Here is a 22,534-nt window from a genome sequence, read left to right as displayed (position 1 = left end):
CTCCGCTTTTAGGCAATCGGACGAGCCGCACGCGTTTGAACTCGGCGTCTTGGCACCAGGTCACGTGGTAAAAAATCTGCTTACATAATAATTACGTATTTCGGGCCAAAGTGGTTATGGAAATTTGGTGTCGGATTTGATATAATATTTCCATTTTGTTTAATAGGTCGTGTTTGATTTACAAATTTTTGTAATCGTAGACATGGAGTAGGTCGTCGCACTGTGACCTCAGCCTATGTAACTAGATCGTATGGGTCGTTTCCTTCAAAGATCCGAAGCCCAGCCTATTTGACGATCAGGCTGGCGCTAGGCACCAGACCGAGTTCCTTCAGCGTTTCCCCAAAATATTCACTATCAAACACCTTCTTTGGGAAATTTTGGGTGAAGCTCTGAACTTCTAGCCCAGTCTCTTGGTTTAACGCAGCCGCAACTTCAAATAGGGTCGTGTCAACATGGAACGTTTTCATCACATTTCCAGATGGAGCTTGAAGTCGTAATCTAGTTTCCGTGTACGCTGATGAAGGTTTTGGAGGAGCCGCGGCAGCTGGGGCGGCGACAGCGGAGGGAGCTACAGATCGACCTTCCCGCTCTGCCTTCTCTCTCTCTGCTTTGGCACGTCTCTCTGCTTTGTCGGCCTCGATTCGGGCTCTGATTCGTGCCTTAGCTTCCATCTCCTCCTGCTTCTCGCGCCGCTTTTTGGCGGCTTCCTTGAGTTGTTCTTTTCGTTGTAGGTCTTCTTTTATATCTTGTGATTCTTTTGTGCTCTTCCGTCGTATTTCCTATGGAACAAGCATGTGTTATTAGATTCCACAGCATCTTACTCTAATTGTGCGCACCTCATTTCTCTTTTTGTCGATTTTGTCCTGCTCAGACATCTTCGCACGCTTTTCTGCTAGCTTTTCACGTAGCTCTGCAAGCTTAGCACTCTTTTCTTCCTCTGTCAATGGAGTGATCTCCTCTGTTGACTCTGAGAAGTCGACATGTTCTGTTCTCGAAGCGTGGAATTCTGCCTGCGCATGGCTACGGAACTTCTTGCCACACACATTGCATAGTAAACTTCTAGCTTCTTCTCCGGGTTGTAAGGCAGGACCTTCCTCATCGTTGGTTTGAGTGGTAGCTGACTGTATTTCATCGAGGGATTTGTCTTGGTTAACTTCCAGCCATTCAAGAGCTCCTTGCACTGTATCACGTAGTGTTTGTCAGTGTTTGACCAGACGAGGCCAATAGAGATGAGGGATAACAGATACGCACATCCCCCTGTCTTTGAGACAGCAATTCTAGCCCTTTCTGGGTCGAAGCCCATCTCCACAAGCTGTTCAAGATCGCTGGGCATGGTTTAAGCTGCTCTTCGTACCTTCAGGATGAGAATGGTTCAGCTAGACTAATAAATGAAGGTAAGGGAGATGTTGCGACATAGAGTGAAGGAGGAATGATAAATTGAAAGCAATAATTATGGAGGCAGCAGTTGGTTGATGTTGGGGAAGACGCTGGTGTCAGCTAACTCGGGGCACGGTGCCGCCGGAGCTGGGGGAGCAAGTGCGGGATGTTCCACCAAGAGGGGTGGAGCTTGAGTGGGGAGTCGAGTTCACAACTTCAGGTTGCAGCCTGCAACACTCTGCCCAGAGTGCTTTTTCACACAGGTTACTCCTTTGAAAATGTGAGTTTGAAGGAACATGGGGCTGATTTCAGCACGGAAGTTCAGGCTATAAAGAACAGCCTTCAGTTCATCAACACATGTCAAACCAGCCCTGCATCTTTTTTTTTTTCCAAATTTAAGTCCCTAATCCTCCCCCAGATATAACAAGCACTTCAACAGTGAAGCCAAGAAATGCCAAAAAAAAAAAAATACACTGTACCTACACTGTGCGCATCAACACCTATTTCCCCTTTTGGCGTTAAGTGATGACAAGATCCCGGGAACAATTGTACAGAAAATCCTGTTTCCTAGCTCAGTCATCTCCTTATCATTCCTTTTATTGCTCTTCAAGCTGCAAAAGCGTTGGTCTTTTGAAATCGATTAACTTTTTCCAGGTGTCGCACTCTGTGTTACCCTGAGTGATATTTGCTTGATATGTCTTCAAATCTAAGATTTCCCGTGACCAATCTTCTGTTCTCATGCAATACGCATAGTATGGAAGTAAACAAGGATATCTGCTTGGGAATCCCATCGCTCATATTAGACACGTCTCCAAGGAAAAGGCGAACGATGGATAGCTGTCATAAATAAATTTCCCAGCCAATTGATCATAAAACGAGCTCAGTCAGGCCGTGGCAACGCCCAGACCTCGAGTCAAACCCTCTCCATCATTCCCTTGTTGGTATCAGCTTAAGATAGTTACCAGGTTAGTGTGCACGGTGCTGGAGTGATTGGCTTTTGCTGCTGCATGTTTTAGCGCCTGTTGAGGTCCAAATTGGAGACATAAGGAATGGCCAATAGTTTCACTTGTGGAAAGCATTCAACGCTTCTTGTTTCGAGGGCTCTGTGCGGGAATCAAGAAGACAAAAATTATAGAAGCTGCGGGAACAAGACACTGGCCGCAGCAACTGTCGAATTTGCATCATTTGGTGATATAAAATCTGATGCTGGAGTATTCTATTCGCAAACTCTACAATGTTCAAGCACGTTGAAGCTATAGGACTTATTATTGAAGTAGTCCAACATGCCATTCCAATGGGTCTAATTTCTCAGCTGCTCTTCGATTGGATCCATCAGATGTCATATTACCGAACCCCGTCATTATGCCTTAAGAACAAATTATGGTTGATGTGCGTCCAGAGACCTTATATGCAACCAGCCCTTGCAGTATACTCCTTTCTGCTTGCTAGCTTTTTCTTGTTGAAGAATTAGGCAATTGGGAGATATGAACTCTTGAGATTTAATGTAAAAAGTATGGAATGAACCTCAAATTGGGGCTGAAGTTAAATGAAATTTGCTGATATTTATTTGAATTCTCTTCATTCCTACGATTTTTACACTGCATCGAGACGAATGTGGAACGGCAGGGCTTTTGCGCAAAAAACCGAAACGTATTCCCGTATGGAAACTGCCATATTCAAACTCTGACCTGCAACCAAAATTCTGGCCAAAACCTTGCCTCGAATGTGTACGGATCCTTCCCCATTTGCAACTTCTCAGTCTTCCTGTTGGAGAAGCACTTATCTGAGCTCCCAAAGATCGAATGGAAGCATTGTTTTATATATGTATCCTCGACTTAAATTACGGGTAATTCGCCCTTATTTTATTTCAAGTGCCTAGACGAGACTAGCTAGAAGCGTGTTACTAGACATAGAAAAAGTACGGCGAAATTTGCTATCTCAACAATCAAGAGCCGCTCAACCTGGAGGACGGGCTCCATAATTTTCCACTTGGTTTTGAGGGCAATAATATTATGAACTCGATACCAGCTCTCTTTCTGAGCTTGGGGTTGAGATTTCTGTCAACCTGATCTAACGGCGAGAGAGCAAGCATTGGTCTAAAGGCATCGTCTGTAGAATAGGTATAAGCAAGCCAAATGCTGTTTTGGATAGAGAGCATATTCCCGCAACCCCAAAATAGGAGGTTTTCTACTCTGTAGCATTGACGAATTCTCCATGTAACTCTTCGAGATGCCAGAAGGCGTCACCGAACCATGGTTCCCGGATCTAGGTGGAATGGTAGGGCATCCGCCCTCCGGTTAGGTTCCAATCTTCTGTTGTTGGAGAATCGTCGCGGAGGGCATAAGGTAGTTCGGGACAGCACGTGGCCACCGAGCATGCATACAATGCAATTCAAATAATTGGCGCATTAAGGTTCAGATAGTGTTGAGAAGACCAAACCGCTTCATCTCGCAAATAACAACCGGTTTGCTTTCCGGCACTTGAGAGCGAGATGGGGGACAGTAGGGCTGACGATCTGACCTCACTCGAAGCGGTGCGCCCCACGTGACCTGAATCCAGCCATCCCAAGCCAGAGCATTATTAACTCGCAGGCCAACACCAACCAAGACACTCCATGTCATTTGATTCCACTTGCTGTCAAACCGCCAATGTGCTCAGTCGCAGTCACTTGAACTCCATAACCCTTTGATTAATTTTTATCGACACTATCCTAGGTCCTTGCTGTCAGCTTGAGCTTCCGCAACCATGTCTGTTGAGCTTGAGCCCGCCGAATTGGGCTTTCGACGTAGGTAGCGCCAGAGTGTCTACTCTCCCGCAATCTTTATTTGAATCAACCTGCTCACATGCGTCCATGTCCAGGCCCGTTTAACCAAGAAGTCACCGAAACTTTACATCTACGCAACCCTCACTCCGATCCTGTTGCCTTCAAGGTACCGTTGTTGTTGTTGTCTTCTGCCCTCTTCCGCATGGTAAACAAACAGCTGACGGATCTCCTCACGCTTCAGGTCAAAACCACGGCGCCACGAAAGTACGGACGCATTCATCTCGGGATTTATAAGCGACTCATCTGCCTCGATCATGTGCTGACCGATGTCTAGATATTGCGTTCGCCCAAATTCTGGCCGTATTGAGCCGGGCAAACATATGGAGGTTCAAGGTCAGTCGTCGTCGTTGCTCGCGTTGGTAGCGCTATTCAACACTTACCCATTTTTCGACCTTTAGTACTCCTGCAAGCTATGAAAGAGGATCCTCCGTTGGATGTCAAATGCAAAGACAAATTTCTTGTCCAGTCTGTGGCTGTTTCTGCAGACAAAGAATTCTCAAATGTAACTTCAATTGTATGTAGTCACATGCGCCGTTTTGGTTTTTTTATGTTGACTAATATCATTGCAGTGGCACGACGTTGAAAAAACTGCCAAGCATTCCATTCAAGAACGAAAAATCCGTGTCAATTTCCTGCCCCCTCTAGATGCATCCCAGCCAAACGGAGTCGTAAGTTTTACTCGAATCCTAACGTTGAGTGGTAGGACAAGCTGAAAACTGAATTTCCGTTTCCGCGTCAGGCGTCGGAAGACGATTCGGCTAATTTACAAACGTCTCCCGCAAATGCGAAGTTCGAGACACCATCGATGCCCACCCGTGCAGCTCCAGTCATCATGGAGCCTCCCATTGAGCCCCCCAACTTTAAATCAGGATCCTCCGAGCCTAGTGCCCCAGAGGCACTTAAACATGCTGCAGAAGACGTGAAGTCAGAAGCATTTTCCGGATCGTACGAGGATCTCAAGTCCCAGCTCCAAGAAGCCAGAGCTCAAATTCAGCAGCTGAAACAACAGCTTGCTGAAAATGAAATACGGCGGAGGAAAGTGCCAGCTGCAGCCAGTAATCCACCAGAACTTGCTACCATACAACAACAATCGCATCCATCTTCTGAAGCGGGCGTCCCGTTGCAGGTGGTTGCAGGTCTCTGCCTAATAAGTTTCCTCCTGGCATACGTCTTCTTTTAGGTTATCACCTGCTTAATATTGTTACGAACTGCTTTCTCCACCAGTTCGTTAAATCCCGCTATTGACCCTCCCTTATTTATTTTCCTTTCTTCTTTGCGGTCTTCACCCCCATTACGAGTGCCCTGACTAGCGTGTCCATCCTCCATTCAATGTTGCATATATGGCGGTTTTGACCGCCCCTCAGCCACCCGTTTATCTATCAGCAATGTGTCCCTGACTTTTTGTGGTTGTCAACTTACGTGTTTGTTCCTTTGTTTTATGTCAACATCCTCCTTTTCCACAATTGGTTGGCCCTTGGGAGTTTTGTACCACGTTTTCTACCTATTAATGGCTAACACCCTTTTAATGCAGGGCTCCTCTGTCCTAGCATATTTGGTACCTCTGCTCTCTTTTATTTCCCATTTCATTTCTCCTTTGTTTCATATACATTTATTATTCCATCGTGTCTCATGGCGCCAACCAAATTCCCCCCCCCCCCCCCCCCCAAAAAAACACCCAAACTATCACCCTCTTCCTTTCCCTTCTCTTGCTCAATGTGATACGAACCATGCGATAGGAGTATATGCTTAAAAGATGCTCTTTCTATCCTCACTATCTCATATTATTATATGTTAGGTATTTACACATCGGAAAGCAGGTAGATAATTGACCCAATCATTTAAATAACTCCGAGTTCAAACAAGACCGAAGGAGACACGCGTACAGCTAAGGACCGTACATATAAATGGCTGGGAACAAGTATGTATGCACTAATAAAGGAAACTGTAGTTGAGAACCCAGATATAAGCAAGCCAAGACATGATATCTTAATCTGTCTGGGTGGGATCATACTCCCCAGACGGAGGGTCAAAATGTATTGTGACAAATAAGAGTAGCCAGAAATCCAGCCCTGATATATGAGAGGGGAACATTATAAAACAGATATTAAGTATTAAAGTATCAAGCAAACTCCGAGAATGCCATATGAAGAGATCGAGGACATATTTGGATAGATTTTATAAAGCAAGAAGGAAAAAGAAAAGAAACTGTAGATAAGAGATGGTTGTAGAGAAGAAGAGAAGGCGTATAGACTTTTCTTCTCCAAAACAAATTCAGTTTTGGAGTTCGCTCTCCTTCCAACCACTCCCGCCAACCATTCTACCTCCTTCGGCCCTTTTCACTCGGCACCACATGCCCACGTTCTTATCGAAGATAAACGTCCAAATAACCCACACCCAGCTTCGATGGCATGGTAGCGGTTCATAGAACTCCTTTGCGATTTTGTGGAGAGTATGTAACCGAGTCCAAGGGATAGCTGGAAAATCGTGATGCTCGTTGTGCAAGCCGACGTTATAGGTTAAGATATTAAGGGGTCCGTAGTAGGAGTATGTTTCGGGTGGAGACAGCGAGTCCAATGGGGATGAGGAAGAGGAAGTGGTGGTACCTTTCTTCGCCGACTTCATCGCCCGTTGTTCTTCGATGGACTCAGTTCCGCCGGTTGTATTGGAAAAGAAGTAATGCTCCGCGATAAAGTGACCAGCACAGGGGTGCAAGGAGCCTGCAAGGAACGAACTAAGGAGAAGATAATAGATTGGCTGCATGGACGAGCCGCAGAATTTGTAGAGAGCAAAATCGAATGTAAATTGCGCGATGATGTTCAGCAAGTGTATGGGTGTGAATGTAGGTGTATAGATGAACATGGGACGGACTGCGTAGAAGAGGATCTGAAACGTGCAAAAGAACGCTTTTCCTAGGATTGAATCAAGGAACACTGCCTCCAGGGCTGTCGGAAGATCTGCATCGAGGGATGCAACACCGAGGGACTTATGATGGGTTAAATGATATGGCTGCCAGTGACACGTTGAACGTTAGCCGACCTGGTCTGAATACCTTCGTGGAAGACAAACAGAAACAACATACCCTAAATGCAGCACTATATGGCAATCCAATTGGAAAATTCGCAAAGATAGCCAACAATCTATTTCCCAATGGGGACTTAAATGCCAAATTATGCGATATCTCATGGATAGCGAGAAACAGGTTCTGATTCGCAGTGGCCCCGATAAGGTACGCCGTCAGGAGGAAACGCCATGAGAGTATCGGCGTATTACGTAGGAAGGTTGCGCAGGCAACCTGAAGTGAGACGACGCCTAGGACGACGTATTTCGTGAGCGGCTCAGGGCCACATAATTTGAGAACCTCAATTCATCGCAGAGTTAACACAAGGTGGAATTCCACACAAGAGTCGGGGCCTGAAATCTCACCTCTGGGTGCGCTTTAATGATCGCCTGGCGCCTCGACTTATGTGGTTCTTCCGTATACGTCCAGAAAAAGTGATCCTCCACAGAGGAATTGGAAGGTGGCGGAGCACGGGCGGGAACGGTCTTCGTTTGGGAGGATTGGGAACGAGCGGAGGCAGACCTCAGAGCCGACATGTTTACAACTGCGAGGGCTGGTTGTTCTAGGCACGGTGTAGGAAACTAATGCTTGCGGAGAGTTGTGCAGAGCATGACTGACGCCCCTAGGATCAATCGGCTCTTGGGAGATTGCTTTGGATCCTGGATGGCGATCTCTGCTGTAACGGAAGCTTGAGCTCCACGTGGGGCGAGTGGATTGAGCTTATGTAATTACTACGTGCGCCAACCTTGTCGCACGGACGGAAGGGGAGAGATAAAGAGGGCAAAGTACGGAGTATTGTCGTGATATTGCAAAAACTATTTATAGGCTATGTCTCCAGAGAGGCATGATCGACCTTGACTGCCCTGCTTTCTTAAGATATGATAATAACCGCCTACGCTAATGGAGCGTTTGATATCGATTACTTGCTGGCTCGAAAACCCTCGATATGGCATGCTACTCCTATTACCAGAGCACACCGCATACCTAAGAGCATCAGTAATCGTCTCCTCGGGTGATAACCTCCTTAACGTTCGGCCTCAGCAGAATGGTCTAGAGAAGAAAAGTCAGTCGAGCGCCTTATGAATATGGCAAGAAGCTAGCTGCACTTACATGCTCAAATTGAGCCGTATATGAACCCTTCACATCTACAAGTGGGGGATAGGCATCCACAAGGCCTGACGAAACCAGATTATTTAACTGTTTATCGATTAGCCATCATCCTTCACGATGTTAGGGATGGTAGTATACCCCGAGAAGGTACTTCTCCTGCCCGAGTCGGTCAAGATAGCGACGACAGAACGGCAACGTGCCAAAGTTTTTCGTGATGACGTTCAATAGGTTCTTGGCCGAAGACAGACGAAGAGGAACATTAGGCGCATCGGGGACCTTGGCGTAATGAGAAACCTCCATCTAGAAGCGTTGTCAGCACTCAGGCTTCATTTCGAACCAATCACAGGACACGTACGTCGTCTCTCACAAATCCCTTCCCGGTACTTCCGAATGTTTCGATGGCATAGGTCTCACCTTCTTCCATCTTTGTTTGGTCACCGCCCTTGACGATGGGCACGCTCTTCCCGGTGCTTCCACCGTGGATAAGATAATGGCCAATTGTATGGCCATTGAGGTTGCGAATGGCTTTCACTGGGTATATAGTGCCATTGATCTCAACCTCATAGCTTTCCATCGTCTCCTGAATAGCAGCGCCAATATCGCTCATTCGCACATCAATGCCCGCTTCCTATCCAAAGAGTCAGTCTCCATTTTTCCCTGTAAAAGGACTTGAAGGCTCAAAATACCCTGATACCAGTATTAGTGGCATCTTTCACCGCATTCAACAAATTGTCGTAAACGGGATCAAAGGCAACAGTAAACGCACTGTCGACAATTCTACCGTTAACGTGGACACCAAAGTCCACCTTCATAACATCGCCATATTGAAGAACCATCTTGTTCCCAGCATTCGGGGAGTAGTGGGCAGCGCAATGGTTGATATTCAACCCAGTCGGGAAGCCCATACCAGCAACCAAGCTGTCCCCTTCTTCAAGGCCCATATGGCCTGTCAGTGCGCGAACGCTGTCCTCAATACCCTCCGCGATTTCGGTCAAGGAACGGCCAGGCTTAAGGAGCTCCTTCTGAGCATACTGTCGAACTTGCCTGTGAATTTCGGCCGACTTGCGATAGTCAGTAAGGAAATCATTGTTCATGCGGTCCAAATATCTCTTTTCCTCGTTCGTCGTACGATAGGCATTATCATCTTTGTATTCTACGATCTCGCCTTCGGGGTAGTTGTTGTTGGGGAAGAGAGTTGAGAGCGGCACGCGCGGTGGGTCGCTCTGGACCTTTGCGGTACCTTTCTTCTTCTTTTTCTTGGGTTTCTTCTTCTTCTTTTTCCCTCCTATAGGCCGAAATCCCTTTGTCAGAGATGAACAACAATTTTCCATGTTTTAGCAATTGACTGCAGCATCACTGCGGGGAATCCGTACCAGCTGCAGCGGCTCCATCTGCTACCTCCTGTTCATCCTCTTTGTCTTCGTCAGATTCATCATTTTCTGCATCATCATTCCCAGCGGTCCCTTGCGCAGCCTGCCCTTTGGCGGCGGCGTTTGCGGCCCCCTCCTCGCTGACTGCACAATCCAGGTATTCATCAGCCTAGTGTCCGCGGATATCCGGTCTTTTTTCAGGCGAGGAAAAAGCAACGGGAAATCAGCAATAAATGGCAGGAAACTCACCGCTGAGCTTGTTGATTTCGGGAAGAGCTTGCACGGCCATTTTCATTAATTTGCCGCCTCTTCCACTAAATCAAATTTGACTATATTCCTCCGTACCACCGTATGAGATGAGAAGGATTTGGATGCGAGGCCCAAGCGGTGGCGCGGAATGTTGCCGCATTAATCTCTCAGCGCCTTGAGCCTACAAGCTGACTAAGAAACAATAGGACAGCGCCATATATGGCCAAAAGGGAAAACAGCACGGTATCCTCCGTACTCTTTGTACCGAATATCTTCGTTTCATTCTTACGCAAACTCTTCATCCAAAATGACAACTTATCTTCCTTCAGACGTTCCCATTTCAATGCCCACCACTCTTGTTCCCAGGCCATTGCACCCTGCAGGCTGGCGACTCTCATGGAATACAGTCCAGTACTCCACCCTCTCGGAAAGCTTTACGGGAACAAATATAAGGAGTTCCAGTTCAGCCTTCAATGAATCTGGCTCTTGTTCCTCATGCTGTTCTTGAAAGCTAGACAGCTCTCCAAATCTAGAGTTTTAAGATACCTCTCGAGTAGTGGATCGGTCATCAACCGGCCCAATCGGATCCCAGTCGTTGCTCGAGAAAGCGATGACGACGGTGTAGGCTCTTATGCGAGCCAAAATAAGGCACGGATTCGTCCGTTAGGACGAGAGTGTTCTAAGGACAAGCTATTACCCAATACACGCAGCCAGTTAAACAGCTCAATCAGGACTATTTTCGGCCTCTTCAAATGCTAGAGGTAATAGGGCCCTTGAGACCATAACCAGAACTGCATGGTCGGTAAAGTTCTCCTCCTCCAACCCGGCCAGTTTTAAGGATGCTACTTTTGAGGTTCTAGGTCAGCATATTAAACCGCGTATCTGGATCAAAGGTGCCTACCAGTCATCATGTTATATTCATCCAGGAGGTAACTCTCTTCTTCTTCATTTGCATCATTCTTAGGAGGCTCGAATACCGCCTCCTTATTATTTTCAGAAGACTGGGGTGATGAGGAGTGGTCAGTATTTTCCCCGTCAGGCCCATCCTGCTCCCCCACCGTCACCTCTTTGTTATTTGCGTTTGTTACGGGTGATGAGGACTCGGAGGGACCCGTGTTCCCATCACAGGAGATCTCTTCTTCAAGCACTATGGGGCTCTTTCCTTGGGCAGGGCTGCTCGAAATTTTCATGCTTGTCATTCCCTCAGCCCAGTCCATCGTGTCTTCAAGTATTTCAAACGAATGATGGCAAGGTTATATAATAAGGAATGCTTGGGTAAGATGATTCAGACCAACTTGGAAGTTGATATTTACTGGGAGCTAGTGAAGAAAGACAAGGAGAGGTGATAATCTGTAACTACGCGAAACAACTGCTCCTGCTATCAAAAATGACGCGAAGGTGACGGAAAAGTGACCTTCTTTCCAATCGCGACATACCACAGTCATTTAGTTTACTTTCTTTCGATTCATCGGCCTGAGTGACTTACTAAAGAGTTAAGATTCTCGCTCCGAAAGTCTTTCGGTCCAGGGCACACCTGGAAACCTGGTAAAGTGCTGACGGATATCAGATTTAAGAGTCTTCAGTGTCAATGCGAACCAAGGTTCTGTCTGAAGGATCAGATACACCCAGTGACTGATGGGATCCATGGGTTTGAAGTGGAATCATGCCAGTTCAACTTCCCAGATTCTATGCATTTATCAAGGCAGCAGCAAATGACGAAGAAAGTGGTATGCAAATTTTCTTCCTTCAATACATGTATTACTTCTATGTACCTAATAAGCGCCAACATTTAGCAAGCAGAGATAGCTGGCAGCCGGAGTTGTGCTGGTTTTGGTTGAAACATTATCTCAGCATCGGGAGGTGAAGCCCCTTCATTCGGATTCGCATAAAAGTTTATAACCAATGTTTTCCTCAATGAAACTTGGGCAGGGCTGCATGATGGTCCTTGAAGACACTGCTGTAGGAGTGTCATCCGCTATCCATTTGGATGTGTGGTTCCTCCAAGGGACTGTTCCGTTACTACTTCCCGGTACAAAACCTAAAATATTTTCTATTAGCTACCCATTTACCATATATTAGATAGGTCCCTTCCAAAGGCTAAAGTCGATGTATTTGATACCAAGTGCAAACCCTACCGCCTGACAAAGAGCCGCCCAGAACCTGAGATGTCACTAGAGAGAGGTACCCAGATATGGATACAGGTGCAACCCATATCTTATTTGAATGCAGTTAGGGATTTAGTTTGGCTTTAATTTTTCTTGCCTTCCAGCTCTGTGTGCTTCATGATCCTTCCACCAACTTTGTGGAGCAGCGTTATACTCAATTCTCATACAGCATACTGTTGAAAGTTCTGCTAACCCTGTACAGTGCTCTGTTCATACGGAATATTTAATAAACGCACATAGGTGGTGGGAGAAACATGAACCCTTATGCATCACCAGCCCATTTTTGTTCTAAATCCAATCCAAAGTCGAGTGTTAACTTTCACTGTAATTCTCTATGAATCTATGATAAAAAGGCCTTGCATCACAATGACATAGCTGGTGTATAGACTTGAGGCCGGAGAGAAGGGCGTTAAGTTCTCCTTGTTTATGTGGGCTTATATTTGCACTATTTTTTCCTAGCAACTGAGACTTGACTTCATTATTATGGACTTCTGCAAACATTTATCTGACAATCATTTACCTCTCAGGATATCACGGCAACTTGCACATGCCACCTTGTTACATCGAGGGCACCGGAATGCAAATCGGGTTGTGTGTGTGAGGCAACGGCTGCAGAGATGCGTTCCATCAACTCGAGGCCACCACAACGCATGGTCACACAAGACCATATTTGGCCTCAGGGGGTTTGTGCTCCTATTGGTGGCATGCGAACCGCTGTTTGCTTGCCTTCTAGCATTTTCCATTTTCGTGTCCTTCTTTTGCTCCGTCCAACTACTCTGCCTCTGTGTTTTAGCAGACTGGTTATGAGATTTTTTCTGCACCTTTCCCATTTGTGCTTGAAATTCACGGCGTCTCCTCTCTTCTTCTTCGGCTTGCCTCTTCTGTGCCTCTCTGTGTCCTTTTTTCTCCTTCTCTCTTTCTTCCCTCTCAATTTCCTCCAGAAATCTCTTAATCTCACAATTGGTGCTTTGTAATTGAGCTTTAATGCATGAAATGAACTGTCTCTGTTCTTCCAGGTGCTGTTCCTTGATTCTCTGAGCTGCTTTTCTGTGTAACTCGCGGCGTCTCCGGTCGTCATGCTCGTCTTTGGTTTCCCCGCCCCTCGAAGCTCCAAATGGCCATATGTAGGCCCACCACCCGCCTTTAGCAGCCTGTTCCTTTGTATCCATCTCCGCTTCCTCTTGCAACCTTCTCAGGTCTCTCTCGTACCTATCCACCATCCTCTGTGCCTCGAATATCTTGTTTTCCAACTCCCATCTTCTGTTGTTTAGGTGCCGCAACCCCGACTCTCGCGTCTCAGATCGGTACCCGGCCTCTTGGGCATGCTTATTGAAGAGATATTGGGAATCATATCTCCGCCGAGTGTCAGGATTAGATAATATTTGATACGCCTCCAAGAGCTATGTCAAATGCATCAATTATCAGAGCACACATGCTATCCTTAGGAGTGGCCGGCAATCCTGCTCTCACCAGTTGGAAGTCCCGTGTTGCATTGGGATTTGTAGGGTTCTTGTCCGGATGCTTGATCTTTGCAAGGCGCTTGTAGTTTGATTTCACAGAAGCTTGATCTGCTGTCTGCGCGACCTGAAGCAAGGCATAGTAATCAACAGTAGGTTCAATGTGAGCCATGCTGCCAAGTTTCTTTCATGCTCGACAACAAAAGAGAGATATAGGCCCCAGACCAAGCTGGAGTGGTTGCAAACAGCTTGTTAACCAATGATTCAACACTAACTCCGCTGGTTACACAAGAACAACAAAGCACACATCGCTGCAAGTGCTTGCATTTCTCACCATGCTCTTCATCATGGCTATAAAAAGGAAGTATCAACCTACAAGTGATCATAAACTGCTTAGCAAGAGGGTTCTGATGCATGGATTCAGGCATTATGGCCATAGGTTTGCTGCCAGGGTGTCTGCCGGTGTTTAGTATATCCAGCAATATGGAGTACTTGTTGGAAACACTCTGTAACTGCAGAGTACCCTGTAACTACTAATCGTGTATTAAGTAACATGCCAAGAAGTGTATGGTTGGTTAGTTAATTAATAAACCACTGTATTTGGTAATAGCTTGCCATTTTTGTATACAATGCACATTTTCTCGACCCGAAATTCCCGTATGCCGGATGGATGTTGACGGCGGCAGTCTTGGCATCGGATAACGAGGACCAGCACCGCGACCAACGAAATAGGACTCCATCAGCGCATGCCCAGCTACCCCCTACATCCTCCATAACATTCCTCAGTTAAAACAGAGACTGCAAATGATGCAGCGGCATGCCATTCTGCATCCATAGCCCTTCACCATGTTTCTTTCCTGCCTTTCTACGCCTCCCACCTGGTCTCCGAACCCACCCATTTTCTTCTTCAGCAGCGCGATGGTTTGCAGATAGCCGCGACCCGACGTACTATGAGATTTTGAATGTGCCGATCACGGCGACGACGCAAGAGATCAAGAAGTAAATATCTGTCTGCCCTTGTTGGTAAAATGCTCATCCGGCTCGCTGTGAAGGGATAGTTGCCCCAATGCACGATGATTTAACTTGCAATGAACCTAGGCAATTCTACGCGCTCTCACTGGCTCACCACCCGGATAAGAATCCCAAAGATCCCACCGCCTCTGCCAGATTCGCGGCCATATCGGACGCTTACCAAGTCCTCTCAAATGCCTCCAAGCGTGCGGTATACGATCGCGACCATGACATACACCGCGCGGCGGCGACAGCGGCATCGTCCAGCACTCGAAGCGGTCATCGCGGATCATATGTGGGGTCTCGACCACCATCCGGCCTAAGCAAACGTCGTGGACCTTTTAGAGGCCCACCACCCAGTTTCTACGCCCACGGCGGGTATGGTACAGCGCATCATAACCAACCTCATAACCGGCATCAACAACAGCATCCGCATCCACACCCTCACCCACAGCGGGAACATCAGCAGCCACATGGTCCCTCCGCCTCCTCATCCTCCTCCCACCCCGACCCCTCCTCATTCATCTACCACAACACAGTCCCTCACTTCGACGCCACCTCCCACCTCCGCACGCAAACTCACGAAGATGCCCGGCGCCGCGAACGCCGTCGCAAAGCAGTCGAACGCGCGAAAGCAGAAGCCGCCGCGCGAGGTATTGATGTCTCAGAAGACGAGGGAAACATCACGATGCGGTTGATCACGGTATTGGGCATCCTGGGGTTTGCGTGGGCGGCTGCAGTGGCAGGTCAACACGTCCTTGAGAGACCACGCTCTTCGGCGGTAACGTCATCACCGGTTAAGCATGCTCCGAAAAGGGTGCAGGAACATTAGTCTGGTATGGGTTCAACTAAAGTGGTTTGCATCGCAGCCATGGGACCGCCGACAGGATCGTCACATAGAATAAGAAGTTGGGGGGAAGGTTCAAGAGCATGGGGTTAAGACATGATCCATGCGGTATTTGCAAAAATCCATATTGTGATAATCTTAAACATACGCAGCGTGTGCATTATTTGATTTTGGTAGACTGCATAGCATGTATAGCTTGTGTATGTTCACTCTAGAAAAGTGTGGCCACTTTCCAATATTTGCTTTTTTAAGGCGAACAACTTAGGAGGAGGGATAACCAACATGATCTCAAAGAGGTGCGGTCTCTTTGTGACCTCTAAGGGGTATCAAAAAACTAGGAAGTGTTGTCACGCCATGGTAGCGGAAGCGGCCCGTTGAGCCACAGATGTGTCCCGAGACATACTAGATGTCAAACTGAGATTGACCAACCAGGTTTTCTTCTTTGTTCTACCTCAAGCTCTTGCTTTCACCTTTCCATGATGAGCTGAAGTCTCGAGAACTGAGCGACGTCATTGATCAGAAGACAGTATATACCGGCTTGATCGGACACAGATTGATATAGTTTATGCATTTAATTGGCGTACAGTATAGATGTCATGCTGTCATACATAAATGATTCTGGTTGATCAAGAGTCTGCTTGGGAATCTGACCAGAGAGGGAAAAAAAGGCGGAATACAAGTTTCCAAAAAGGAAACTGTAGAAGGTTCAATTGATTTGATATTACACAAGTCTTCTACCACCGACGGCCTAACTCATCTAACCTTCAAAGGTGAAGCTGGCACCAACCTTGTGGGCAGCCTGGTTCAAGTTCTGGGTATCGACGGAAGCACCGAGACCAAGGGTGACACCTGGTCTAAGGAGGACATTGTAGGCAAGAGCAGCAATTCCACGGTCGTTGATCTTGGCCTGTAAGATGAATGCGATTAATATATGTGAAAGCAGACAAGATTGATACCACACGCCGAAACATACCTTAGCGAAGGAGGAAGGATCAAGTCTGTACTTGCTGGCAACTTCAAGGCCAACAGTATTTCCTGCCTTGGAGTCCCAAGTGGCCTTGGCGCCGGCCTCGACCTGGGAATTCACGCGGTGGTAGTAGCTGGCAGAGAAGAGGGTGAGGTTGTTGGTGGCAGTGATGGCAGCGGAGTACTCAGGGAGAGAGTAGGCAACGGCGGCAGAGTATTTGGTGATGGCGGCCTTTTGGACATCATAGCCACCCTCAGCACCCACCAAGAAACCCTCGTGTCCAAGGACGGCATCGAAGTTGGCGGTTGGGCCCTTAAGGAGATCGAAGAAAGCACGAGCGTGCAGGTTGGGTTGCTTGAAGTGGAGGTTCAACTTGGCACCTTTGGAGTTAGAGTATGGGAGGTATTGTGTGAGAACCTCAGCCTTGAGGCCCTTGGCGATGTTGTTGTCCAACTCAAGCTTGGTGTCGAGGGCGTTGCCGGTGGTCCATGTCTGAGTGAGGGTAAGGCCTGAATATGGGCGAAATATTAGCTTGATCTCAAGACTTGAAAGAACGCGTGAAAAGCGTAAAGATTTTCCACTCCGACGATCATGTCGGATGATAATTCCTGGTTTCCAAATTGGGGTGGGATTTGAAAGGCGAGGTGTCAATTGAGGGGATCGAATGAAGTGCGGAGAGTATTTACCAGTTGGTGGGTCGACATATTTGGCCTCGAGCTACAATTGAGAGTTGCGTTAGTACCGTATCTCGGCCACCTTGATCGTACACGTCAAGCTTACCGATCCGGAAATGGGACCCTCATGAGCAGATTTACCCTTCACGTTGAAGGTGACGCCATTGGGAGCCTTAGACTTGACCTCGAGGCTGGCTATACACGATCGTTAGCGGTGTTCCCAGTACGCCCAGCGAGACAAGGTAACATACCGGCACTGGTGTGGTAGAAATCCTTGTTAAGGAGCTATTGTTCCCCAACAGTCAGTTCTCAATTGCGAGGGCACAACAACATTGCCGTCGGGAAAACGGGCGGCAAGGCGCAGTACGCACATCATTGACAGTTTTGGCGATGTCGCCGAAAGCAGCTGGAGCGGCCATGATGGATGTGAGAGCGTGGAAGTGAGCAGAGAGACCTAAAGGCGGGCAGTTGGGGCTTTTTGGGGGGGAAAACAAGAGAGGTTGTTGGGAAGTTGGAGAGATTGGGAGTGGACACCCCAGCGGCGGGATCACGGGAAAGCAGAAACCGCTGAAAAACACCTCTCGAATCGGAAAAGTTAGGCATCGTGACCATCTCCGCGCTTTGATTGGCCAGTTGCCTGCTGCTTGGCGCTTGAAGTGGGTCTGACCGCACTCTTCAATCACGTGATTTGGCGGCGGGCATCAAAGAAAGGGCCATGACTTCATGCTGTGCAGAGAGTAGTAAGAGGAAGAACTCTGAACAACGAGGAGGTTTGCAGTGCATCATAATTAACTAGGTAGGTAGGAAGGTAGCATGGTATCTAAAGTCGTCAGAAGGCCTGGATCTATCTATCCTCCAAAACAGTACCCAGAACAAACATGGAGCAGCTCTATCATGTTGTCTTGGAAAACAGTCCATTTATCTGAAACCAAAACCCATACACACGAGCGTCCCAAAATCTAAGACGGCAAAAAAGAAGGCCAGCAAATTTTACAGGGGAAAAAAAAAAAGGAATGAAAAAGAAAAGGAAAATATTGAGAACCTCCAAGCGCCGTTGACGACAGGAAAGTAAAAAAAAAAAGAAAAAGAGAAAAGTTTTCTCAGAAATGAACCTAAGAATGGGAAGATACTCGAAGCGGCAAATGCTTTTATGGCACCTATGCGTGGTCGTATTTCGCAACGTGGGTCGAGATGGCACTGTGATCGAAGTCAGCAAAGATCATTGACGATATTTTGTTGACGGAACTGAAAGCTTCATACCGTCCACTTGGGTCCGTTTGCTTCGACCATGTGGGTGTCCAGCGCATGACAGTGGACGCGCAGCACGGAGGGAAGTGTTCATCGAACATCATTCGGTACCAGTACCTAGAACGGCGTCAGCGGACGGGAACCACATTTTTTTTTTTTTTTCTTGCCTCAAAAAAAAAAAAAAAAAAAAAAAAAAAAAAAACATACGCCTCCTTTGTATCAGGGATATCATCGCCCCACTCTGGCTTGGGGTTCTTCATCATCTCATCCGTAACTTGAAGCTCAGCGTTGTCCTTTAGAGCATCAATCCAGGAATAGCCGACACCATCGCTGAATTGTTCTTTCTGGCGCCACAGAATGTTATCCGGCAGGAACGGCTTGGTTTCTGGCTCATCAGACGTGTCGAAGGCTTTCCTCAAGATGTACTTCTCGATTCTTTCCTTGGTGATCATCTTTTCCTGCGGATCAACACCCATGGAGACCTCCAGGAATTGCTTATCCAAGAACGGCACACGGGCCTCAAGACCCCATGCTGAAGTTGACTTGTTTGCTCTCAAGCAGTCAGCCAAGTGAAGGTTCTTAACTCGTCTAACCGTCTCCTCGTGGAAAGCTTGCTTATCCGGGGCCGCGTGGAAATAAAGATATCCGCCAAAAATTTCATCGCTACCTTCACCGCTGAGCACCATCTTAACGCCCATAGCCTTGATCTTTCTGCTCAGCAGATACATGGGTGTAGAAGCACGGATAGTTGTCACATCATAAGTTTCCAAGTGATAGATAACGTCTGAGAGTGCGTTAAGCCCGTCGTCGACTGTGAATGTGAAAGCGTAATGCTTTGTTCCAAGAAAGTTAGCGACCTCAAGAGCAGCCTTGGTATCTGGGGCTCCCGGAAGACCAATGGAGAACGAATGCAATTGGGGGAAGGAAGTCACAGTCGACAGCTCGTTGCTATCGTCGATTCCAACCAAGCCCGCGCCCGATTCTCCATTGGTGACCGTGCCGTTCTGCGCCACCATCATCCGCTGGGTTTCGCGCTGCGCAATCGAGGCGACCAGGCTGGAGTCCAAACCACCAGAGAGCAGGACACCATAGGGAACCTCTGCCATCAGTCGCTTACGAACAGATCGCACCAGAGATTCGCGGATCAATTTGTAATCTATGGGGGTCGACGGAACATTGGTTGGATCCCACCATTTCGGCTGGAAGTAACGAGTCATGGTGTCCGTCTTGGAGTCATACACATGGCCGGGAGGGAAGGAGATGATCTTGTCGCAGACCGGATGAAGTGACTTTAATTCAGAGGCGAAATAGACAGCACCAGGTGTCTGGGAAGACCATCCTTGGTAGAAGCTGGTGATACCAATGGGATCTCTGGCAGCAATAACGCGGTTCTGTTTTTTGTCAAAAAGCACCCACGAGAACATGCCATCGAGGAACTTCGGAGCATCGATATCATGTTCCATATACTACACTAAGAGTTAGCAATAGACTGCCTTCACTGCCTCGACTCATGAAAAGCATACCAATGGAATGATAACTTCGCAGTCCGAATGTGTCTTGAATTTATATTGGGTCTTCAATCCCTTCCTCAGGATTCTGTGATTATAAATTTCTCCATTGACAGCGAGTGCCAATGTCTCGTCATCGTTAACGAGGGGCTGAGCGCCAGATTCTGTTTCTCAATTAGGATCATCTCCTCCAGCTTATGTCGAAGATCGATGGCTGAGGGAACCCACCGACACCGACGATGCTCAATCGCTCGTGTGCAAGGACTATCTCATGGTCAGCACTTCACCGCTGATCGCAGAAACAAAATCTTCTTTCAAGCACTGACTTGTGTTGTTGGAAACAAAGTTACCACCTATAATTTAACATTGCTTATTAGCCGACTATCACACCAGAAAAGAGTTCCTGGCAGTAACAGAAGAAGCGCCAGGACAGGGATTATGTTCCACTCACTCCAATCAGGACCACGATGCCGGACGCTTTCCCCGTATTCTCTTAGTCACATATTCCACAGAAGCCGCAAAATAGAACCGGTAGTAACTCACGCTTTCGCCATGCGTAAAGCCGTCGGCTTGAATTTCTGTACATTAGGGTGACTGCGTTTGCAGGGTCGTAGTTAGCATTTACCATCCAAAACTCGGCTTGTGTGTGTTTGTGGTGAAGGTCACTTTTCTCACGGCGGGGCATGGGGGAGCCTTGTAAAAATGGGAAGAATGCAGGGGGGACCGAGAACGTACCAGTGACACGCAAATATACCACACATGTTTTCTTTTCAATGGCAGTAAATATTGATTCCAAAAGAGAGCCAAAAAGAAGGACGAAGGAACCAGGCACCAAACACAAAGAAGATAGTGTTAGAAGATAGAGTGGACGAGGGTCCCTTTTTTTTTCTTATGTAGTTCTCCGGCGCTGGGGGGAAAAAAAGTTTTGAGTCATAAGGTTATTCCTGCTCGCTGGTGGGCTGCTGGTGGCACCGATAAGATAAGGGCTCTCGAAACGTCTAAGCCAAAGAATTTTCCCCGATGGCGAAAAGTCACCCAACCTAACAGTGTGACGGGGAGGATCCAGAGTTGCTCAAAAAATTGCTTTGCAAGTTGCAGCTGCATGATTTGCCCTGTTTCTGACCAACAACATGCAAACCTTACGGAGTACTCCATAGTTACTCCGTACAGCGCTCATCAATCTCATCTTTCGGCACTCAGGATAAGCAATCGCCGAGCTCTCTTCCCTCGCGATACAAGCATGTGGGAGGTTTCAAATCGTTCTCAAAACAACCTCATCCCGTTGTCAGCGCGAGAACTATCCTATCCTATCTGTCTGTTCATTTATTCATATGCTTGCAAGTCTAGTCTTTGTAAATTGTGTACTGTCATATCCATGGTTGGAATCTGAGAGCATCAAACAAAGGGTCAACAGACGTAAATTGCATTAAAGATCAAGAAGGGAGAGAACCCTAATTCGCTCGGAACGACTTAGGAAGACATTTCCCGCTGCAAGTTCGAGTGTATAACAGAACTGGAGTCAAGAACAATTTCAGTGTCGCGTAAGATCCAGCAACCCCAATCGCACCTACTCCAGCCCCAAAAAACGCCACGCTCAATCCAATGGTGCTTCGATGAAAAGTAAATCCTTCACAAAAATTATAGGAATGGAGGGCAAGAGAGGATGAAGGCATCTGCACCCCAAGGTCGCGAAGTAATGGAGAAGGGCTCTATCGTAAATAATACCCCAAGATAGTGCTCACATCGCAGGATTCTCCTTCACAACCTGGCGGACCTTCTTCTCATAAGCTGGCCGGTCCTTCTTAAACAAATTGTACGCTTCTGCCTGGGCGGGAGATTCTGGGTTGGGGTCATCAAGCAGGTCCTGGATGCCTAGAAGGATCTGCTTGACAGTGATGGCCGGCTTCCACGCATCCTCTTCGCTTAGGATGGATAAGCACACGGTTCCCGAAGGGTAAACATTTGGGTGGAAAAGTGGTGGAACGAATTTGCCTGGTTGTATGACAGTCAGCTACATCAAACCTTCCAAAGTAGGAGAACTGCCTCAGGACATACACTTCGGTGGCTTCGTGGGGTATTCTGGTGGTAAAATAGCATTTCTCATCAGCACCAACGTCTCCAAATTGCATATCAGCTCTCCCAACACGTGTGCGCATACCATCAGGAAAGATAACGTCAAGTTTGAACAGTCCGCCTTCCCACACCGTCTTCGCTTTCCCAGGGATCCCGCACTCCCATCGTTTCAAATCAAGGACACCTTGAGAGTTGCGATACGGCTTCGCGTAGAATCCGAAAGGGTGGTCCCTCCGCCATTGTTTTCTGGAGCACGCGCGAACCGAACTGTCAGCACTACGACGGAGAGATTTATCCTGAGGCCTGCTCACCGTTCTTCAGAGAGTCGATTAAGGCAAAGTGTAGACATTTTGATTGAAGTATAAAGATCGAATAAGCTGAAAGTACAGAGTAGAGCTCGCTACTAGTTTTGTCTAACAGAGTGCAAGTGTGAGGATAAAGTCAGGTTTGAAAGAGGGAAGGGTCGGACAAGTGAGTGAAAGTGCTCTTCATATATATTCCGTGCAGGATGACTGCCGCCGAGATGTGGTACTCTTGTTCCACTGCACTTGTGGGGTAGTTCACCCTGCACGGAGTACGGACGGCATGCTCCAATT

The 22,534-nt window shown here is 47.4% G+C and overlaps 11 protein-coding genes across 11 annotated transcripts; 2 read left to right on the top strand and 9 right to left on the bottom strand.

Annotated features, from left to right (window-relative positions):
- Positions 1–129: 129 nt before the first annotated feature.
- Positions 130–781, bottom strand: D8B26_003555 (uncharacterized protein). The gene has a single exon (XM_066124181.1). It carries the CDS (start codon positions 669–671, stop codon positions 285–287), a length of 387 nt encoding a protein of 128 aa, XP_065980260.1. The 5' UTR covers positions 672–781; the 3' UTR covers positions 130–284.
- A 19-nt stretch (positions 782–800) lies between these two features.
- Positions 801–1,333, bottom strand: D8B26_003554 (uncharacterized protein; the record flags this gene model as incomplete). The annotated part of the gene is made up of 2 exons (XM_003068212.2): positions 801–1,180; positions 1,252–1,333. The coding sequence occupies 2 exons, from the start codon at positions 1,331–1,333 to the stop codon at positions 801–803; spliced, it is 462 nt and encodes a 153-aa protein (XP_003068258.2).
- Positions 1,334–4,015: 2,682 nt separating this feature from the next.
- SCS2 (phosphatidylinositol-binding protein scs2) lies at positions 4,016–5,793 on the top strand. Its single transcript, XM_066124180.1, has 7 exons — positions 4,016–4,162; positions 4,237–4,307; positions 4,383–4,405; positions 4,476–4,534; positions 4,600–4,715; positions 4,771–4,869; positions 4,941–5,793. Exons 1-7 carry the CDS (start codon positions 4,123–4,125, stop codon positions 5,379–5,381), a joined length of 849 nt encoding a protein of 282 aa, XP_065980259.1. The 5' UTR covers positions 4,016–4,122; the 3' UTR covers positions 5,382–5,793.
- A 561-nt stretch (positions 5,794–6,354) lies between these two features.
- On the bottom strand, positions 6,355–7,898 carry D8B26_003552 (uncharacterized protein). The gene is made up of 3 exons (XM_003068214.2): positions 7,625–7,898; positions 7,281–7,559; positions 6,355–7,207 (listed from the first exon to the last, which is right to left on the bottom strand). Exons 1-3 carry the CDS (start codon positions 7,793–7,795, stop codon positions 6,473–6,475), a joined length of 1,185 nt encoding a protein of 394 aa, XP_003068260.2. The 5' UTR covers positions 7,796–7,898; the 3' UTR covers positions 6,355–6,472.
- A 141-nt stretch (positions 7,899–8,039) lies between these two features.
- MAP2 (Methionine aminopeptidase 2) lies at positions 8,040–10,080 on the bottom strand. The gene is made up of 7 exons (XM_003068215.2): positions 9,989–10,080; positions 9,743–9,883; positions 9,056–9,654; positions 8,725–8,997; positions 8,508–8,669; positions 8,370–8,456; positions 8,040–8,309 (listed from the first exon to the last, which is right to left on the bottom strand). The coding sequence occupies exons 1-7, from the start codon at positions 10,032–10,034 to the stop codon at positions 8,253–8,255; spliced, it is 1,365 nt and encodes a 454-aa protein (XP_003068261.2). The 5' UTR covers positions 10,035–10,080; the 3' UTR covers positions 8,040–8,252.
- Positions 10,081–10,627: 547 nt separating this feature from the next.
- On the bottom strand, positions 10,628–11,420 carry D8B26_003550 (uncharacterized protein). Its single transcript, XM_066124179.1, has one exon. It carries the CDS (start codon positions 11,203–11,205, stop codon positions 10,876–10,878), a length of 330 nt encoding a protein of 109 aa, XP_065980258.1. The 5' UTR covers positions 11,206–11,420; the 3' UTR covers positions 10,628–10,875.
- Positions 11,421–12,573: 1,153 nt separating this feature from the next.
- On the bottom strand, positions 12,574–13,840 carry D8B26_003549 (uncharacterized protein). Its single transcript, XM_066124178.1, has one exon. It carries the CDS (start codon positions 13,371–13,373, stop codon positions 12,666–12,668), a length of 708 nt encoding a protein of 235 aa, XP_065980257.1. The 5' UTR covers positions 13,374–13,840; the 3' UTR covers positions 12,574–12,665.
- Positions 13,841–14,332: 492 nt separating this feature from the next.
- D8B26_003548 (uncharacterized protein) lies at positions 14,333–15,679 on the top strand. Its single transcript, XM_003068217.2, has 2 exons — positions 14,333–14,609; positions 14,709–15,679. The coding sequence occupies exons 1-2, from the start codon at positions 14,428–14,430 to the stop codon at positions 15,451–15,453; spliced, it is 927 nt and encodes a 308-aa protein (XP_003068263.2). The 5' UTR covers positions 14,333–14,427; the 3' UTR covers positions 15,454–15,679.
- A 352-nt stretch (positions 15,680–16,031) lies between these two features.
- POR1 (Mitochondrial porin) lies at positions 16,032–17,646 on the bottom strand. The gene is made up of 6 exons (XM_003068218.2): positions 17,481–17,646; positions 17,361–17,394; positions 17,216–17,304; positions 17,122–17,152; positions 16,442–16,944; positions 16,032–16,375 (listed from the first exon to the last, which is right to left on the bottom strand). Exons 1-6 carry the CDS (start codon positions 17,526–17,528, stop codon positions 16,226–16,228), a joined length of 855 nt encoding a protein of 284 aa, XP_003068264.1. The 5' UTR covers positions 17,529–17,646; the 3' UTR covers positions 16,032–16,225.
- A 228-nt stretch (positions 17,647–17,874) lies between these two features.
- ASN1 (asparagine synthetase) lies at positions 17,875–20,752 on the bottom strand. The gene is made up of 9 exons (XM_066124177.1): positions 20,601–20,752; positions 20,409–20,459; positions 20,317–20,342; positions 20,192–20,218; positions 20,094–20,129; positions 19,881–20,029; positions 18,565–19,823; positions 18,370–18,474; positions 17,875–18,306 (listed from the first exon to the last, which is right to left on the bottom strand). The coding sequence occupies exons 1-9, from the start codon at positions 20,624–20,626 to the stop codon at positions 18,267–18,269; spliced, it is 1,719 nt and encodes a 572-aa protein (XP_065980256.1). The 5' UTR covers positions 20,627–20,752; the 3' UTR covers positions 17,875–18,266.
- A 477-nt stretch (positions 20,753–21,229) lies between these two features.
- UBC9 (E2 SUMO-conjugating protein ubc9) lies at positions 21,230–22,480 on the bottom strand. Its single transcript, XM_003068220.2, has 4 exons — positions 22,250–22,480; positions 22,024–22,184; positions 21,921–21,944; positions 21,230–21,857 (listed from the first exon to the last, which is right to left on the bottom strand). The coding sequence occupies exons 1-4, from the start codon at positions 22,285–22,287 to the stop codon at positions 21,604–21,606; spliced, it is 477 nt and encodes a 158-aa protein (XP_003068266.1). The 5' UTR covers positions 22,288–22,480; the 3' UTR covers positions 21,230–21,603.
- Positions 22,481–22,534: the final 54 nt, after the last annotated feature.

The sequence above is a fragment of the Coccidioides posadasii genome, chromosome 2 (assembly GCF_018416015.2).
Source record: "Coccidioides posadasii str. Silveira chromosome 2, complete sequence".
Classification (NCBI taxonomy): domain Eukaryota; kingdom Fungi; phylum Ascomycota; class Eurotiomycetes; order Onygenales; family Onygenaceae; genus Coccidioides; species Coccidioides posadasii.
The sequence above is the reverse complement of the archived record's forward strand: the minus strand, read 5'-3'. Positions and strand labels throughout refer to the sequence as shown.

Excerpts from the sequence above, each read along its gene's own strand:
- D8B26_003555 (XM_066124181.1), bottom strand. The coding sequence starts at position 671 with ATGGAAGCTAAGGCACGAATCAGAGCCCGAATCGAGGCCGACAAAGCA.
- SCS2 (XM_066124180.1), top strand. The coding sequence starts at position 4,123 with ATGTCTGTTGAGCTTGAGCCCGCCGAATTGGGCTTTCGAC. Across the intron at positions 4,535-4,599 it reads CAAACATATGGAGGTTCAAG|TACTCCTGCAAGCTATGAAA; the intron begins GTCAGTCGTCGT and ends TTCGACCTTTAG. Across the intron at positions 4,716-4,770 it reads TCTCAAATGTAACTTCAATT|TGGCACGACGTTGAAAAAAC; the intron begins GTATGTAGTCAC and ends ATATCATTGCAG.
- D8B26_003552 (XM_003068214.2), bottom strand. The coding sequence starts at position 7,795 with ATGTCGGCTCTGAGGTCTGCCTCCGCTCGTTCCCAATCCTCCCAAACG. Across the intron at positions 7,560-7,624 it reads TCATTAAAGCGCACCCAGAG|GTTCTCAAATTATGTGGCCC; the intron begins GTGAGATTTCAG and ends CGATGAATTGAG. Across the intron at positions 7,208-7,280 it reads CATATAGTGCTGCATTTAGG|CCATATCATTTAACCCATCA; the intron begins GTATGTTGTTTC and ends TGTCACTGGCAG.
- MAP2 (XM_003068215.2), bottom strand. The coding sequence starts at position 10,034 with ATGAAAATGGCCGTGCAAGCTCTTCCCGAAATCAACAAGCTCAGCG. Across the intron at positions 8,998-9,055 it reads CCACTAATACTGGTATCAGG|GAAGCGGGCATTGATGTGCG; the intron begins GTATTTTGAGCC and ends CTCTTTGGATAG. Across the intron at positions 8,457-8,507 it reads AGGAGAAGTACCTTCTCGGG|TTAAATAATCTGGTTTCGTC; the intron begins GTATACTACCAT and ends ATCGATAAACAG.
- D8B26_003550 (XM_066124179.1), bottom strand. The coding sequence starts at position 11,205 with ATGGACTGGGCTGAGGGAATGACAAGCATGAAAATTTCGAGCAGCCCT.
- D8B26_003549 (XM_066124178.1), bottom strand. The coding sequence starts at position 13,373 with ATGGTGGATAGGTACGAGAGAGACCTGAGAAGGTTGCAAGAGGAAGCG.
- D8B26_003548 (XM_003068217.2), top strand. The coding sequence starts at position 14,428 with ATGCCATTCTGCATCCATAGCCCTTCACCATGTTTCTTTCCTGCCTTT. Across the intron at positions 14,610-14,708 it reads ACGACGCAAGAGATCAAGAA|GCAATTCTACGCGCTCTCAC; the intron begins GTAAATATCTGT and ends CAATGAACCTAG.
- POR1 (XM_003068218.2), bottom strand. The coding sequence starts at position 17,528 with ATGGCCGCTCCAGCTGCTTTCGGCGACATCGCCAAAACTGTCAATGAT. Across the intron at positions 17,395-17,480 it reads TCGCCAAAACTGTCAATGAT|CTCCTTAACAAGGATTTCTA; the intron begins GTGCGTACTGCG and ends GGGGAACAATAG. Across the intron at positions 17,305-17,360 it reads TTTCTACCACACCAGTGCCG|CCAGCCTCGAGGTCAAGTCT; the intron begins GTATGTTACCTT and ends GATCGTGTATAG.
- ASN1 (XM_066124177.1), bottom strand. The coding sequence starts at position 20,626 with ATGTGTGGTATATTTGCGTGTCACTG. Across the intron at positions 19,824-19,880 it reads GCGAAGTTATCATTCCATTG|TATATGGAACATGATATCGA; the intron begins GTATGCTTTTCA and ends CTCTTAGTGTAG. Across the intron at positions 18,307-18,369 it reads CAAACGGACCCAAGTGGACG|TGCCATCTCGACCCACGTTG; the intron begins GTATGAAGCTTT and ends CTTCGATCACAG.
- UBC9 (XM_003068220.2), bottom strand. The coding sequence starts at position 22,287 with ATGTCTACACTTTGCCTTAATCGACTCTCTGAAGAACG. Across the intron at positions 21,945-22,023 it reads TGACGTTATCTTTCCTGATG|AATACCCCACGAAGCCACCG; the intron begins GTATGCGCACAC and ends TTTTACCACCAG. Across the intron at positions 21,858-21,920 it reads CCCCACGAAGCCACCGAAGT|GCAAATTCGTTCCACCACTT; the intron begins GTATGTCCTGAG and ends TCATACAACCAG.